The sequence below is a fragment of the Pteronotus mesoamericanus genome, unplaced genomic scaffold, assembly GCF_021234165.1.
Source record: "Pteronotus mesoamericanus isolate MK-2021 breed Mesoamerican mustached bat unplaced genomic scaffold, CSHL_Meso_final contig_52, whole genome shotgun sequence".
Classification (NCBI taxonomy): domain Eukaryota; kingdom Metazoa; phylum Chordata; class Mammalia; order Chiroptera; family Mormoopidae; genus Pteronotus; species Pteronotus mesoamericanus.
The window spans coordinates 13,473,292-13,486,422 of record NW_026555189.1 but is presented as its reverse complement, the minus strand read 5'-3'; the positions used below and the strand labels follow the sequence as shown (position 1 = coordinate 13,486,422).

At 45.3% G+C, this 13,131-nt stretch overlaps 1 protein-coding gene across 1 annotated transcript; it reads left to right on the top strand.

Annotated features, from left to right (window-relative positions):
* Positions 1–4,270: 4,270 nt before the first annotated feature.
* On the top strand, positions 4,271–11,478 carry PDP2 (pyruvate dehydrogenase phosphatase catalytic subunit 2). The gene is made up of 2 exons (XM_054579347.1): positions 4,271–4,372; positions 6,323–11,478. The coding sequence occupies exon 2, from the start codon at positions 6,375–6,377 to the stop codon at positions 7,965–7,967; it is 1,593 nt and encodes a 530-aa protein (XP_054435322.1). The 5' UTR covers positions 4,271–4,372; positions 6,323–6,374; the 3' UTR covers positions 7,968–11,478.
* The last annotated feature ends 1,653 nt before the right edge of the window (positions 11,479–13,131 follow it).

The following is a 13,131-nucleotide window of genomic DNA, read 5'->3' as shown; positions in this document are numbered from 1 at the left end:
GGACAGGAAGCCCTGGCCATATAATCCAAGCTTTCCCTAGGTCCACAAGGTCAGAACCTTTGTCCCTGCTGTTTTCTCTTGTGGACACGCTCTCTCCCAGGTATTACCGGGGTCACACCCTAACTACCTTCAGATCTCTCTCCAAAGCCTATCTTATCAGGGGATCCTTCCCTGATTTCCTGATAAAATAGTACCCTGGAGGACCTGTTCTCTTCCCAGCTGCCTCCCTTGCCCCAGAACAGTCCACAGCCCACTGTGTTGTCTTCTTTCTTCTCACTTCTACATGCAAGTGTGTAGCACAGACATTATAGGAGTTTTCCTGATTATTAAATATATGCTGTGTGTTTTAAAAAAATCTTTTTAAGAAAATGGAAAGGTAAAGAGTGAAAGTTCCTACAGAGTTTCATGACCCAGAGAGAAGCATTGCCAACTGCTGGCACATGTCCTACTAAACTTTGCTCGCAAAGAGACACACACAAAGGGCAGGAAGGAGGAGAAAAAAATGCACAAATAAATAATTGTCATTAGTATAAAAGGCCCTCTCTTCTTTGCTCAGTTTGTTTTTTCCATCTGATGTTTTATCCTGGCCAGTAGCTCCTTCCAGGCCTTTTCAACCTCACATTGGGCAACCTGTTAGGCACTGGGAGCTGCTGCTGAGGCCAAGGTGCTGGCACTTCACCCCCCAGCCCCTGCATCCAGCTCAGGGTGTCCGCAGGTACCCTCATGGAGTTGCTTCTGGCCCTGAAAGGGGAGCCCCAAGCACTTGGAGCGGGGCCTCCCCAGGAGGGACTCGGAGAGGCCACTGGGCACTCCAAATTTCCTGGAGAACTACATTCACAGGGCAACACAGGTCGTGCCATGATAGCCATTGCTTGTTGCTCAAGCCTATGATGTGTCCACACTTATGGGGGCTCCCTCCCAACTTCCTCTTGCCTCCTCTTCCCCACATCAGACCCCTAGAGCTGTTCTACTCCTCTCCAAATTTACTTTCAAGAAAGAATATGAGTCATTGGCAACTTGGACTGCAAATGACAGCTACAAGGCCCACACAAATGCCCTTTTCAAGTGGTTCTAATTATATAAGATATGCCAGATGGAGCAATATATATGCATATTTATTGCAGAAAATTTGTAATGCTTACCTTTGACTCTCTAGGATAAATTAAAAGAAGTAGAATTAGTGGGCAAAGATTTCCAGTGCTGGCTCACGTGCCCCCCACTGGGACCCAGCCTGCAAGCCAGGCATGTGCCCCACTGGGAATCAAACCTGCAACCCCTCAGTTCGCAGGCCAGCACTCAGTCCAATGAGCCACACCAGCCAAGGGCCCTTAGAGTTATTTTTAGTATAAGCCTGAAACAGCCCTCTCCAGATCCATTACTGGAGCATCATCCTGCACACCAGAAGGGTTGCAGGTTCAATTCCCCGTCCTAAGTTGTGGGTTCAATCCCCAACCGGGGGGCATAAGAGAGGCAACCAATGGAAGTTTCTCTCTTACAATGTGTGTGTGTGTCTCTCTCTCCTCACCTCCCTCTAAGATCAATAAACATATTCTCACGTGAGGATGAAAACAAAAGCTATGTCCATTGGGTAGCCTCAGTTCATTCTCCCATGTGCCAAGATGGCAATGTTCACTCACCAACATTAAGTATTAAGCACGTCTTAATATTTGTCAGGTTAATTGACAAAAATCAGCATCTCATTTGAATTCACATTAGTTTGATTTTGAGAGAGACTAGCCATTTTAAATTATTTTCTCAGAAAAATAGCAGCTGATCTGCCGCTTTCCCTTTCTCAAGGGGGAAATAGGTTCTTTCCTTCATTTTTTTTCCTTATAAGAGCTTGATTCAAAGAAGGCTTCGGAGACCAGATGGGGCTCTTGAGTTGGCCATCCTATATCAGGTGACTGAGCTGGTTATAGTCTTTAAACAAAGGTTCCAGTACACACAAAATCCTCAAGGGTGCATTTTCACTTTGGAAGTGGCATGTATGTGGTCACTTAGGAAAACACTGTGGTTTCAGACTTAGTGGAGTGATATAATTTTTCTTGGGAATGTGTGGTAGGGGCAGCCATCTGTGTGTCTTTAGTAGTTGGCTCAGAGCCTGACACATTGTAGGTACCCATAAATGCCCACAGATTGAGTAATTAAACTGTGCTGCCTCTGTCCTTAAGGATGACCCACTGTAACCCCAAATGAACTATCCATACAAAAAAACATTTTGTACATGTGGATGAAAAAGAGGCACTGTAATAAATCATAAATTGCTAATTGGGCCAGTCACTCGAAGCACATAATCATCTAATCCTTGCTTTCTCCCACCCTCACGGATTCTTCCTTACATTCCCTCATTAATTTTAAATGCATAAAAGAAGTTGCAAAACTGTTATTCTTGGGAGCATTTGAGATCTTGTTCCCTGACCTACACTGTCAGTAGTAGCTCAAATAAGCTCATTAAAATTCTCTACAGGTTTGTATGTTCTTACGTTGACACCCCCACTTATTTAGAATTCCTTAGAGTTATTTTTTTAAAGATTTTATTCATTTATTTATAGAGGGGAAGGGAGAGAGAAAGAGAGGGAGAGAAACGTTAATGTGTGGTTGCCTCTTGTGTGCCCCCCAACTGGGGACCCGGCCTGCAAGCCAGGCATGTGCCCCAACTGGGAATCAAACCTGCAACCCCTTAGTTCGCAGGCCAGCACTCAGTCCAATGAGCCACACCAGCCAAGGGCCCTTAGAGAGTTATTTTTAGTATAAGTCTGAAACAGCCCTCTCCAGATCCAGGAGGGGATATCTTGTAAATTCTGCCTTACTGGTAATACTTCTGGAAAATACTTTCTGGAAAGCACCAAGGGTGAGTGGTACTATAAATATCATACCAGGGGCAGGTCTGACAAGAGTATTTTAATGGCTGGCACATCCTTGGGTCTAGGCGGGCTGACCAGGCTCCCCAGGTGAGCCAGTGTGCCATCTTTCTGGAAGACCACGTTCTCAAGATTCTAATTGGCCTTTTCTGGTCACCTCCTTTTTTCCCTTGCTTATAGGGGAGGATTGCACTTGACTTAGCCAGAGTTAATAGAAGAGTTCTAGTACAGAAGTTTAAAAGGAAGAAGGTGAAAACTGGAATCCCAGAATGGAAAGAACTGAAGGAATAAGTATCTGGTGTCACGGTTCTCAGCCTTTCTCAAACTAGCAACTACTAACCACTTATGGGAACTGTCAGTAATCAGGCCAATGTAACTGTCAGTTCAAGGCCCAGTGGTCAGTGGGGAGCCAATGAAGACTTCAGAAGAGGAACATGAGTTCTAGAAGGGTCACTGTCTGCTATGCACAGGAAGGGTGGCTAAAGCCGAGCTGAAATTGGAGGTGTGGAGACTAGATGAGAGGCTTGGAATAGGGTGGTAAAGTAAATGGCAGCAAATGTTTGGATTGGAGAAATATTTCGGAAATAAAATTAACAGTATTAGATAACTGACAGGGGAGTGGGATGGGGGTGAAGGAGAGGGAGGAGTGGAGGTGACTTCCAGGCTTCTAGCTTGGGTCTTTGGGGCAGATAATGGAACCATTACTGAGTTGGAGGAGAATGGGAAGAGCTTATTTGGCAGGAAGATGAGTTCGGGGACAAGTAGTGTTTGAGGCACAAAAGGGCCTCCAGCGAGAGGTGTCCAGGTGGTTGAATATAAGGGTGCGGTGCTTGGGAGAGGGGTCCGGACCCCTTTACCCAGAAATGGAGAGGAAGCCATAGGAGGGGTGTCCAACTTTTAGCGTCTCTAGGCCACCCTGGAAGGGAAAAAGTTGTCTTGGGCCACACATTAAATACACAGACACTAACGAAAACTGATGAGCAAAATAAAAGGTTTTAAGTAAATTTACGATTTTGTCGTTGGGCCGCATACAGAACCATCCTGGGCCGCATGCGGCCCGCAGGTCGCAGGTCGGGCACCCTGCTAGGGTATAACAAACAAAAGTAAGGAATTGGAAAGGTTACCCAGTTTCGAATGTGCAGAGTCGGGGCGGTCAGTAGTGGGGTGCTCAGCCAAGTCAAATATATGATTGAATGGACCCGTGGCCCTGCTCTCAAACTATCTGGGTCGGACCCCGGCAGGGCGGGTAAGCGGTTAAGTGCGGAGGAACCGGATTTGGCCCCTCCAGGTCCGTCACTTCTTCCCGCCCTCTCTCCCTCCTCAGCCATTGGGCAATTCCACTGTCCGTCAAGGGCCCGCCTCCGTAGATGAACCAATAAAGGCTGATGAGAGGACGCTTCCTTCTGGACTTTCACGACGAGCTTACGGGGAGAAGTCTGGCGGTGGCAGCGAGGCACTCTACGCAGGCTTGGCACGGCCGGGACGGATCTCGGCGGCAGAGGCGCAGGCTGGTGAGAGCAGTGCGAGGGTCCGCGTTTGGGAAGGGGCCATGCCCGGGTTATGGACGCTTCTGACCCCACCTGGCCTCGCCAGCGTCGGGGCCTCCCACACTCACGGCATCCGCTCAGGTGATGGGGTGGAGATCGGAGGGGAGGTGAGGCGAGGTGTGGTGAGGTGAGGTGAAGGTGAGGTGAGGGGGCGGGCCCGCAGGCGGCTTGGAAGAGCAGGGCTCTTATCCACGGCCATCCCACTGGCGCCACGCACCACGTGGGCTCGCGCCTAACCAAAGACCCTTGCTGCATACCAAGACACTAGCTAGGTACTTTGGCCCCCGTAGTAGCTCTGAGAGCTCGGTGTCTCTACTGAATCCCCCTGTCTTACAGGCTAGGAGGCTGGGGCTTAGGGACGTGGCCGCGCTCGGTTTTGATGGAGATCTAGACGGGTTGGACTCAGGAGACCGCCCTCTTATCTATTTGACCACGGGTCAGCGACTTGAACTTGGAACCTGTTTTTTTCTCTTCGGTATGTGAAATTGTTTGGGTCGAGGCTGCGTCTGACCACCTTGGGTGGAGCCCCGTTGCCTGGCTTCTCTGCAGGGTCCAAGGCGGGGGCCGGGGTACCTAGGGCGGGGAGGCGCCCTCTGTTCACCCTGACCCCGCTGGTCCTGCCCCCAGTTCAGTGGGATGGGCTGGGAGGAAGGAGGATGATCCTGTCAGTTCCGGGAGCTCTCGGATACCCCAACAGGCAACTTGGGGAGGGCAGGAATCATAAACGAAATCTGAAAACATGTGGGAAACGCTCTTTCTCCGGGGTCACCCTACAAAATAGGAAGTAGGAAATAGAACAGGGTTTTGTTTGTTTGTTTGTTTTTGTCTAAGGAAAAATACCACCAAAGGCTGTTGAAGGTGCTAGGAAACTGCTTCATGCTTTTGCTGAGGCAGATGTGAACCTTTTAGAAATTAGTTTGGCAATACATCTACACCCTCTGACTACTAATTCCTCCTTTGGGAAGTAAGGAGGATACAACCTAAGTACAGAAAAGGTTGATGGACAAGGCAATGCAGTTTGGTGTTCGATCAATGGCTGTGGAAATGACCTTCACATCCTCAACAATAGAGAATAATTAAGTAAATTGTGATTGTTTATACCAAAATGGTATATTACACAACAAAAATGGTATATTACACATCCATGAACTATAATATAAATAAAATGCTCTTAACAGGAAAACTGGATTCAAAGTTGTGGTTACAACTATATAAAAATGTGTACAAAATGACTGGAAGATAATACACCTAATGATAAAAGTAATAACTACCTTTTCTGGGAGCAGAAGGGTCATATTTTATTAAATCCTCACAAACCTTATGAGACTAGTATTCCCGTCCCACCAATGGACACCTGGAGCTCAGGCATTGTGTCTGATGCTAAACAGCTAGTGTTATACCTAGTATGCTATAGGGCTTTTAAAAATCCATATTTAGCCAATATTTAAGGACTCGTGTGCCAGGTACAGAGCTGGGCCCTGGAGAGCCACTGGTAAGGCAGCTGTGGTTCCTGAATTCATGGAGCTTAGTGGGAAAGTAGAACATTTATAGTTTGCTGGAGAGAGTGAACACGGGAGCTAGATACTGGGCTCTAGTGAGGGAAAGGATTTGGGAAAGAGGAAAAGGAGGTCCTGGGTTAGCTGTGAGGAATGAATGGACTCTGTGGAGAAGCCCACAATGGCTCTGCAAGAGTGGAGAGTGTATATAAACCTGTTTTTCACATTTTCTGGGATGTGTTTATGTGTTATAATGGGAGGTAGGGAGACATGCTTAGGTATTTTGAGTTTAGTCAACTCTTTTAAATAGTTCACCTTAAATGACTTTTGCTCAGGGTAAAAGCAAAGTAAATGTTTTCGGAAGTCATTGTTATTGAAAAATTAAGTTTGAAACTTTATAAAACTCTTTAATTTTCAGGTTTAAAAAAACCCTTTTGCTGAAGGAACACATTTGGTGGTACAGTTTCAGAATGTCAAGTACCGTGTCCTACTGGATCTTAAATTCTGCAAGGAACAGCATTGCCACATTACAAGGGGGCAGGCGTTTATATTCAAGGTGTGCCTCAAGTAGGAATAAATCAAAATGGATGCTTTTTTCCGGGGCACCAACCACCCTGAAAAACAATGCCCTGTGTGGTAGTTTTGCTCTGCCAAAAGCCTACAGACACACATCAACAGAGGAAGATGATTTCCACCTGCAGCTCAGCCCTGAGCAAGTAAATGAAGTGCTACGAGCCAGTGAGTCAGCCCACAAAATTCTAGACCTCGTCAGTGGAGTCCCAAATTCGGTGTTGCGGTTTGAGAGCAACCAGCTGGCTGCCAATACCCCAGTGGAGGACCGAAGAGGTGTTGCCTCCTGCCTGCAGACCAATGGGCTGATGTTTGGCATCTTTGATGGACATGGTGGCCATGCATGTGCACAAGCAGTAAGCGAGAGGCTCTTCTACTATGTGGCAGTGTCACTGATGTCTCAGCAGACCTTGGAGCAGATGGAGGGAGCAATGGAAAGCATGAAGCCCATGCTGCCCATCCTACAGTGGCTCAAGCACCCAGGGGACAGTATCTATAAGGATGTCACATCAGTCCACCTTGATCACCTCCGGGTCTACTGGCAGGAGTTGCTTGACCTGCACATGGAAATGGGATTAAACATTAAGGAAGCGTTAATGTACTCCTTCCAGCGACTGGATTCTGACATCTCGCTGGAAATCCAGGCCCCTCTGGAAGATGAGATGACAAGGAACCTTTCACTCCAGGTTGCTTTCTCTGGGGCAACAGCTTGTATGGCCCATGTCGATGGGGTTCACTTGCATGTGGCAAATGCTGGCGACTGCCGGGCCATTCTTGGAGTCCAGGACGACAATGGCTTGTGGTCTTGTCTGCCCCTTACCCATGACCACAATGCCTGGAACCAGGCTGAGCTGTCACGACTAAAGAGAGAGCATCCTGAGTCAGAAGACAGGACAATCATTATGGACGACAGGCTGCTGGGTGTCCTCATGCCCTGCAGGGCATTCGGGGACGTCCAGCTGAAGTGGAGTAAAGAGCTGCAGCGCAGTGTCCTAGAGAGGGGCTTTGACACTGAGGCCCTCAACATTTACCAGTTCACCCCGCAACACTATTACACTCCACCCTACCTGACTGCTGAGCCTGAGGTCACATACCACAGGCTGAGGCCCCAGGATAAGTTCCTTGTGCTGGCCTCAGATGGTCTATGGGACCTACTGGACAATGAGGATGTGGTGAGGCTGGTGGTAGAGCACCTAAGTGAAGCAGGTCTGCACAAGCCAGACCTGGCCCAGAGACCTGCCAACCTGGGACTCATGCAAAGCCTGCTGCTGCAGAGGAAAGCCCAGGGGCTTCACTCTGCCGACCAAAATGCAGCCACACGTCTGATCAGGCATGCCATAGGGAGCAATGAGTACGGAGAACTGGAGCCGGAACGTCTGACTGCAATGCTGACATTGCCAGAGGACTTGGCGAGGATGTACAGGGATGATATCACTGTCACTGTAGTGTATTTTAACTCAGACTCAATTGATGCATATTACAAGGGAGGTTAAGAATCTTCTATCCTATTGCCAAGGTTAACGTAAATGTTCTTCGAAGACATTTTCACTTACTCTTAAACTGGCTATTCAAACCTCACTGTTACAAGGGCAGTCAGGTATAGCTTGCTTCATAATAGACTAATGTGAGGGGGAAAAAAACAGCATACGTTTAAAAACAATAGAAGTGATTTCATGTCCCTGTGTGTTTTGGTCACCTCTTCTATGCAGTGAGGATAGAACACAGAGACACAGAATTGGCTTGGGCTCATATAGCCCAGGTCCTTTTATGAAGACATATTAAACTGTCAGCCTGAGCCTCCAAAGGGTAAATTTAATCATGATTCTAAGCATATGAAGAATTTCAGGATCTTCTGAGGTTTTGCTGCAAAATCTACAAACTTGATAATTCTCCTCCATTCACAGTCATGGACTTCTAAACTATGAAAGGAGACTGTGTTTGTTTGTTTGTTTAATTACTAAGACCTAGGTTTACAAAAGATACAGAACACTTGTCTATGCAATATTCTAACCATTTTTGTGATTATACTTGTGAAAACATTTTGTAATGCTGCATTCTAATTCTATTATAGTTTATTTTAAAACTGAGTCCTCAAACTTTCAAACAGGCCTGCTGTCAGCATGCTTGGAATGACCTGTCTTGATTTTCAGCTGAGGGTGAGAGGGGTTAGGCCTCTGGACCAGTGGAATTTACTTGTGCAGCTTTTGGTCCCTTCCACTAGGTCCTACCTCTTGAACCTTTGAGCCATACTAGGAAGTAACTTATGTATAAGCCTTAACTCCTGGCCTTTCCTGCATTAATAATATTTTATACAGGGTTTAAGCCTCTGGCCATTTAGTCATAGCACTTAACCTTACTGATCATACCTCTCAAACATTCTTCTGTTAATTCCTACCTTTTCTATGCTGAGCTCCCTCATTCTACTGCTTCTAACCACAAAGAATGCTTCCATTCCAAATGGTTGCAGGGAAGGAGAAAATGCGATCTCTTTGTGTCAGACGTTTCGGCAGGACTGCCTTATGCAGTGAATTATAGACTAAAGATTTGGCCTGAATTTGGAGAAGGAAAGACCTGAGAATTGTCACTTACCAAGGCTACCTGTGTTCATCCTGAGAGATACTGGGGAGGAGAGTGAAGGGAGATTTGTCAGGTGAGACACTTGCCCCTAGAATGTGGAATAAATCACATTGCTACTCCTCAGGAACTGGACCATAGATAGTACAGGAACTGAGGCAAAAATAAATGTAATCTGTAATGGCTTCCGTGGGCTGCACAGACTTGTGTCTGTTGAAAAATTAAACCACATGGTTCCTTTTTTGGGAGATGAGTTTCATGTTATGAATTAGGTGGCATTTAAACAACAGGAAATGTGTCCCTACATGGAAACAAATATAATCCCACAAAACTGACATTTTTATCTTCCTCCACCATATTAATTGATCCCTCTCCTCATCTCAGCCCCGGTGCCATCCACTGAAGGAAAAGCAAATAACTAGAACTAGGACTGACTTCCTCATTTTTGTCCATGTCCCAGTGACAGTCATTCAAGTGTTGGGATACTTCCAGCTTGGGGACATGTCCTGTACGTTTTCCAATGTGACTGGTTAGTGATATGGCTTCATCTAAGAAATTCACTTTTGAGTGCTTAACCTTTGGTTCTTTTGCTGTTGTTGTTTTTTAAATTGATTGTTTTAGGGAGAGAGAGAGAAACACCAATTTCACTTATTTATGTAATCATTGGTTGATTCTTGTATGTGCCCTGACCAGGAATAGAACCTGCAACCTTGGCACATCGGGACAATGCTCCAACCAACTGAGTACCTGACCAGGGCCAAGCCTTGGTTCTGAAGCCGTTATTATTCCTTCCAATCTAGATCTTAACTCAGAGGTAAAACGTGAATCACTACCATTCTGTTCGTTTGAAGGTTTGTTGCTAGAGCCGAAGATTGCTTGTCTGACCTTTGTTCTTCATGCCCGCTAAACCCTGGCACACCCTCCGAGCATTTACCTGATTTACAGAGTATGAATCCTGTTTTGCATCCAGCATGATCATAAATATATCTGATTCAGTAACTTGTGGGACAGCTGAGAGAATACAGGCTTCCCAGCTGTTTCTCCAGGCGGATCTGTTTTTTCTCTGTCAAATAAATTTCCTGCTTTCTAATTGGTATATTGAAAGGAGAAAGGCCAACGTAGTCTGCCTTTTTCCACTGCAAAGTCCATCAGCTCTTTCCATGAATGCTCCAAGAAGTACCTCCTGGTTAAGCCCCAGTCTGTGTGTCTCTGACCACAGTTCTGCTGTCATTGGCAGGACTGTCATGCAAAGCAGAAGGTCACCAGTTCGATTCCTGGACAAAGTACATACCTAGGTCAGGGGTTTGGTCCCCAGTCAGGGTTTGTGCAAGTATCTCTCGCACATTGATGTTTCTCTCCCTCTCTTCTCATTCTCCCTCCCCTCCCCTCTCTCACTCCTATGGCACATGGGCTACTGGTGGAGGACAATGTGGTTTGGGAGGGTGTTGGTGGTACTTGTCAGGTCTTTCAAAACATTAACCATTCCTTTTATAATGAAACTTCTAAAATGAACTACAAAGAGTATGCTTTGGTGCTTTAAATTACGTATTTATTATTTTAAGTAAGAAACTTTAGTACCAATTGACCTAATTTAGGTATTTTATATGTAAATAAAATATGTCTCTGCTGATTCTGGGGTTTGGTCAAAGCAGATAGGCTAAGGAGAATAGTATTAGTTCTAAATTCAAATTAGTATGCTAGGTCAAGTTACTTAAGATTCAGTTTTCTGAGATATTAATTGTAACATTAAAGCTAATTTATTATAAGAAAATGTAAACTTTGAAGTGTATTAACATAAACATTTCTCTCAGAGGTATGATTGGCCCAAAATATCCCTGGTCTTGGGCACACTGGGTAAAGTTCAGGTTAGACACAATTGATTGTCTGGCACTTTTTATATATAAGTGAAATATAAACAGTTCAAACAAGTTAAAGGAGAGAATAATTAATTGTATAGGACAAGAAAATGTGTTCAGAATGAATCTGGCTTTAGTCTTGTCCATCAGCCCTTAGTGATGTATATTCATTTGACAGTTTGGGGGAAGCCTTAACTTCCTAGGTTAAACCAGAATGTCCTGAACTGAGCCATCCTAGTTTCATCTTAAAGTGGTTCATTTTTCCCAGGATGTGACTCTTTCCCATGACAGAAGAGGTCCCAGTGTAGCTTTAGAGCTGGGGTATAAAGACTATTGGTACCTCTTGTCCTGCACGCTGCCATGTGCATCGTGGAGTGGGAAGCCCATTTGGACTGCTGGGCAGCCAGGTAGAGGATCTGTTCTTTACGCATCGAGCACCTAGCCAACCTGCCTCCTAGAAAATAGTTCTTCATGAAGCATTTACTTGGAAAAATTCTTAACCTTGTTCTTTGTATTTACTGACATTTGTATTCTAAACTGTGTACCAATGTTCGTATTTAACATTGATTTTCTAACCATTTAGAGATATTTAAATAAAACTTGTAAATAAAAGAGCAAAAATGCAGTTTGGTTCCCTTTGGTTTGAATATTATTTTTTAGGTCTTTGTGGCACTAGATGAGGCCAGCCTTGGTTTCACTACCTTTATCTGGCCAGGGAAGATTTTAGTCTGTTCAAGAATCCAGTAGGAAAAGAAAAGAATCTACCAAAAAGACAAGTTTTCTCATCAAATTTTTGGTGGCTGCCAGCCACACAGGAAATCTTTAGTGTTAAACATGAAACCTGAAAAGAAAAGAAGGAAAAAGAAGTGAAGGCTTTTGCGGTGAGGGTTTCTACACACTCAGTTCCAAGGCCTGTCTGCTGGGATTTCATATTATTTAAATGAGCTTGTTAGATCTTAGATTATTCATTAATCTTAAATGCAGAGCCAGGTTTGGGGAAAGTCTAGGCAGCTACCTGAGTTAAAGACCCCACTCCAGCCCTGACTGGTGTGGCTTAGTTGATTGAGCATCATCGCGCAAAGCAAAGAGAAAGGTCACCGGTTTGATTCCCGGTCAGGGCACATGCCTCGGCTGAGGGTTGGCCCCCCGCCTTGGGGCACTTACAAGAGGCAACTGATCAATGTATATCTCTCATATCGCTGTTTCTGTCCCTGTCTTCTCATTCTCCCTCCCTTCCCATCTCTCTAAAAAAAACAAAAGTCCCCACTCAATCTCACCCCCACTAGAGATATATAGCTCGTAAGGACTGCTCTAATGGATACTTCTTAAAATGAAAATACATTATTATGAATTAATAATGTTATTAACATTAGTCATTAACACTTTAGTGTGTTGGGTAGTTGCACTGGGCCTTGAGGAGGAGCAGATTTTGGAATGGAACAGTGGAAAAGGGAGTGTCTAAGTTCTGATTAGGATGACTTGAGGAGCTGTTTCCCTCTTTTTAACATCGTAAAACAGGTTCAGAAGTTGAGACACTTGCCCCTGACACCATGGTAGAGCTGGACTGAGACAAGTCTGCAGTCCCTGCACTTGTCCTAATACTGGCTCTCAGAAAGAAATAGTAATTACAAAAAAAAAATGAAGAAATAATAATTCACACAACATCTCTTATTGCCCGATGTCAGCCCAGGGTGGTTGGAGATGGGGCAGAGAAGTGCTGAAAAAAGCTAGGTATACTTAACATATACATTTCAACATCCTGTCATTTTGGAGCATGATAAAAATAGAGCTTAATTTAAAATTAAGCTCTTTGGTCTCTTTAACCAGAGGCAGGGAGGAAACTTATACTGGTTTTTTTTTTTTTCCCACCTCTAGAGCTTTGTTTTCATTTTACTTGACGCTGCTAAATGCCTTTAAGTAATTCTCAGGCTGGTGACCCTCTGAACTGTGGGTGGCTGGCGCTCCAGGCAGCCACGTCTCGGATGAGTGAAGCTTTACTGGACTTCTGTGGGTCAGAGTGTCTTTGCTCCTTTGGCCCCTGACCTGATCTGCTCCACGTGGAAAATCACCCGTCTGGGAGGAGCATGTGGAGAGTGAGCAGGCCAGAGTTTGCATTTCTGACCTTTGCTGGCAAGGAAATAAGTTGGCCAACCATGTTACTTTCCCCTACTCCCCTGGAAAAGTAGTCTGTAGAGAGACTTTCCAAAGCTGGCTCTGTCTCAGATCT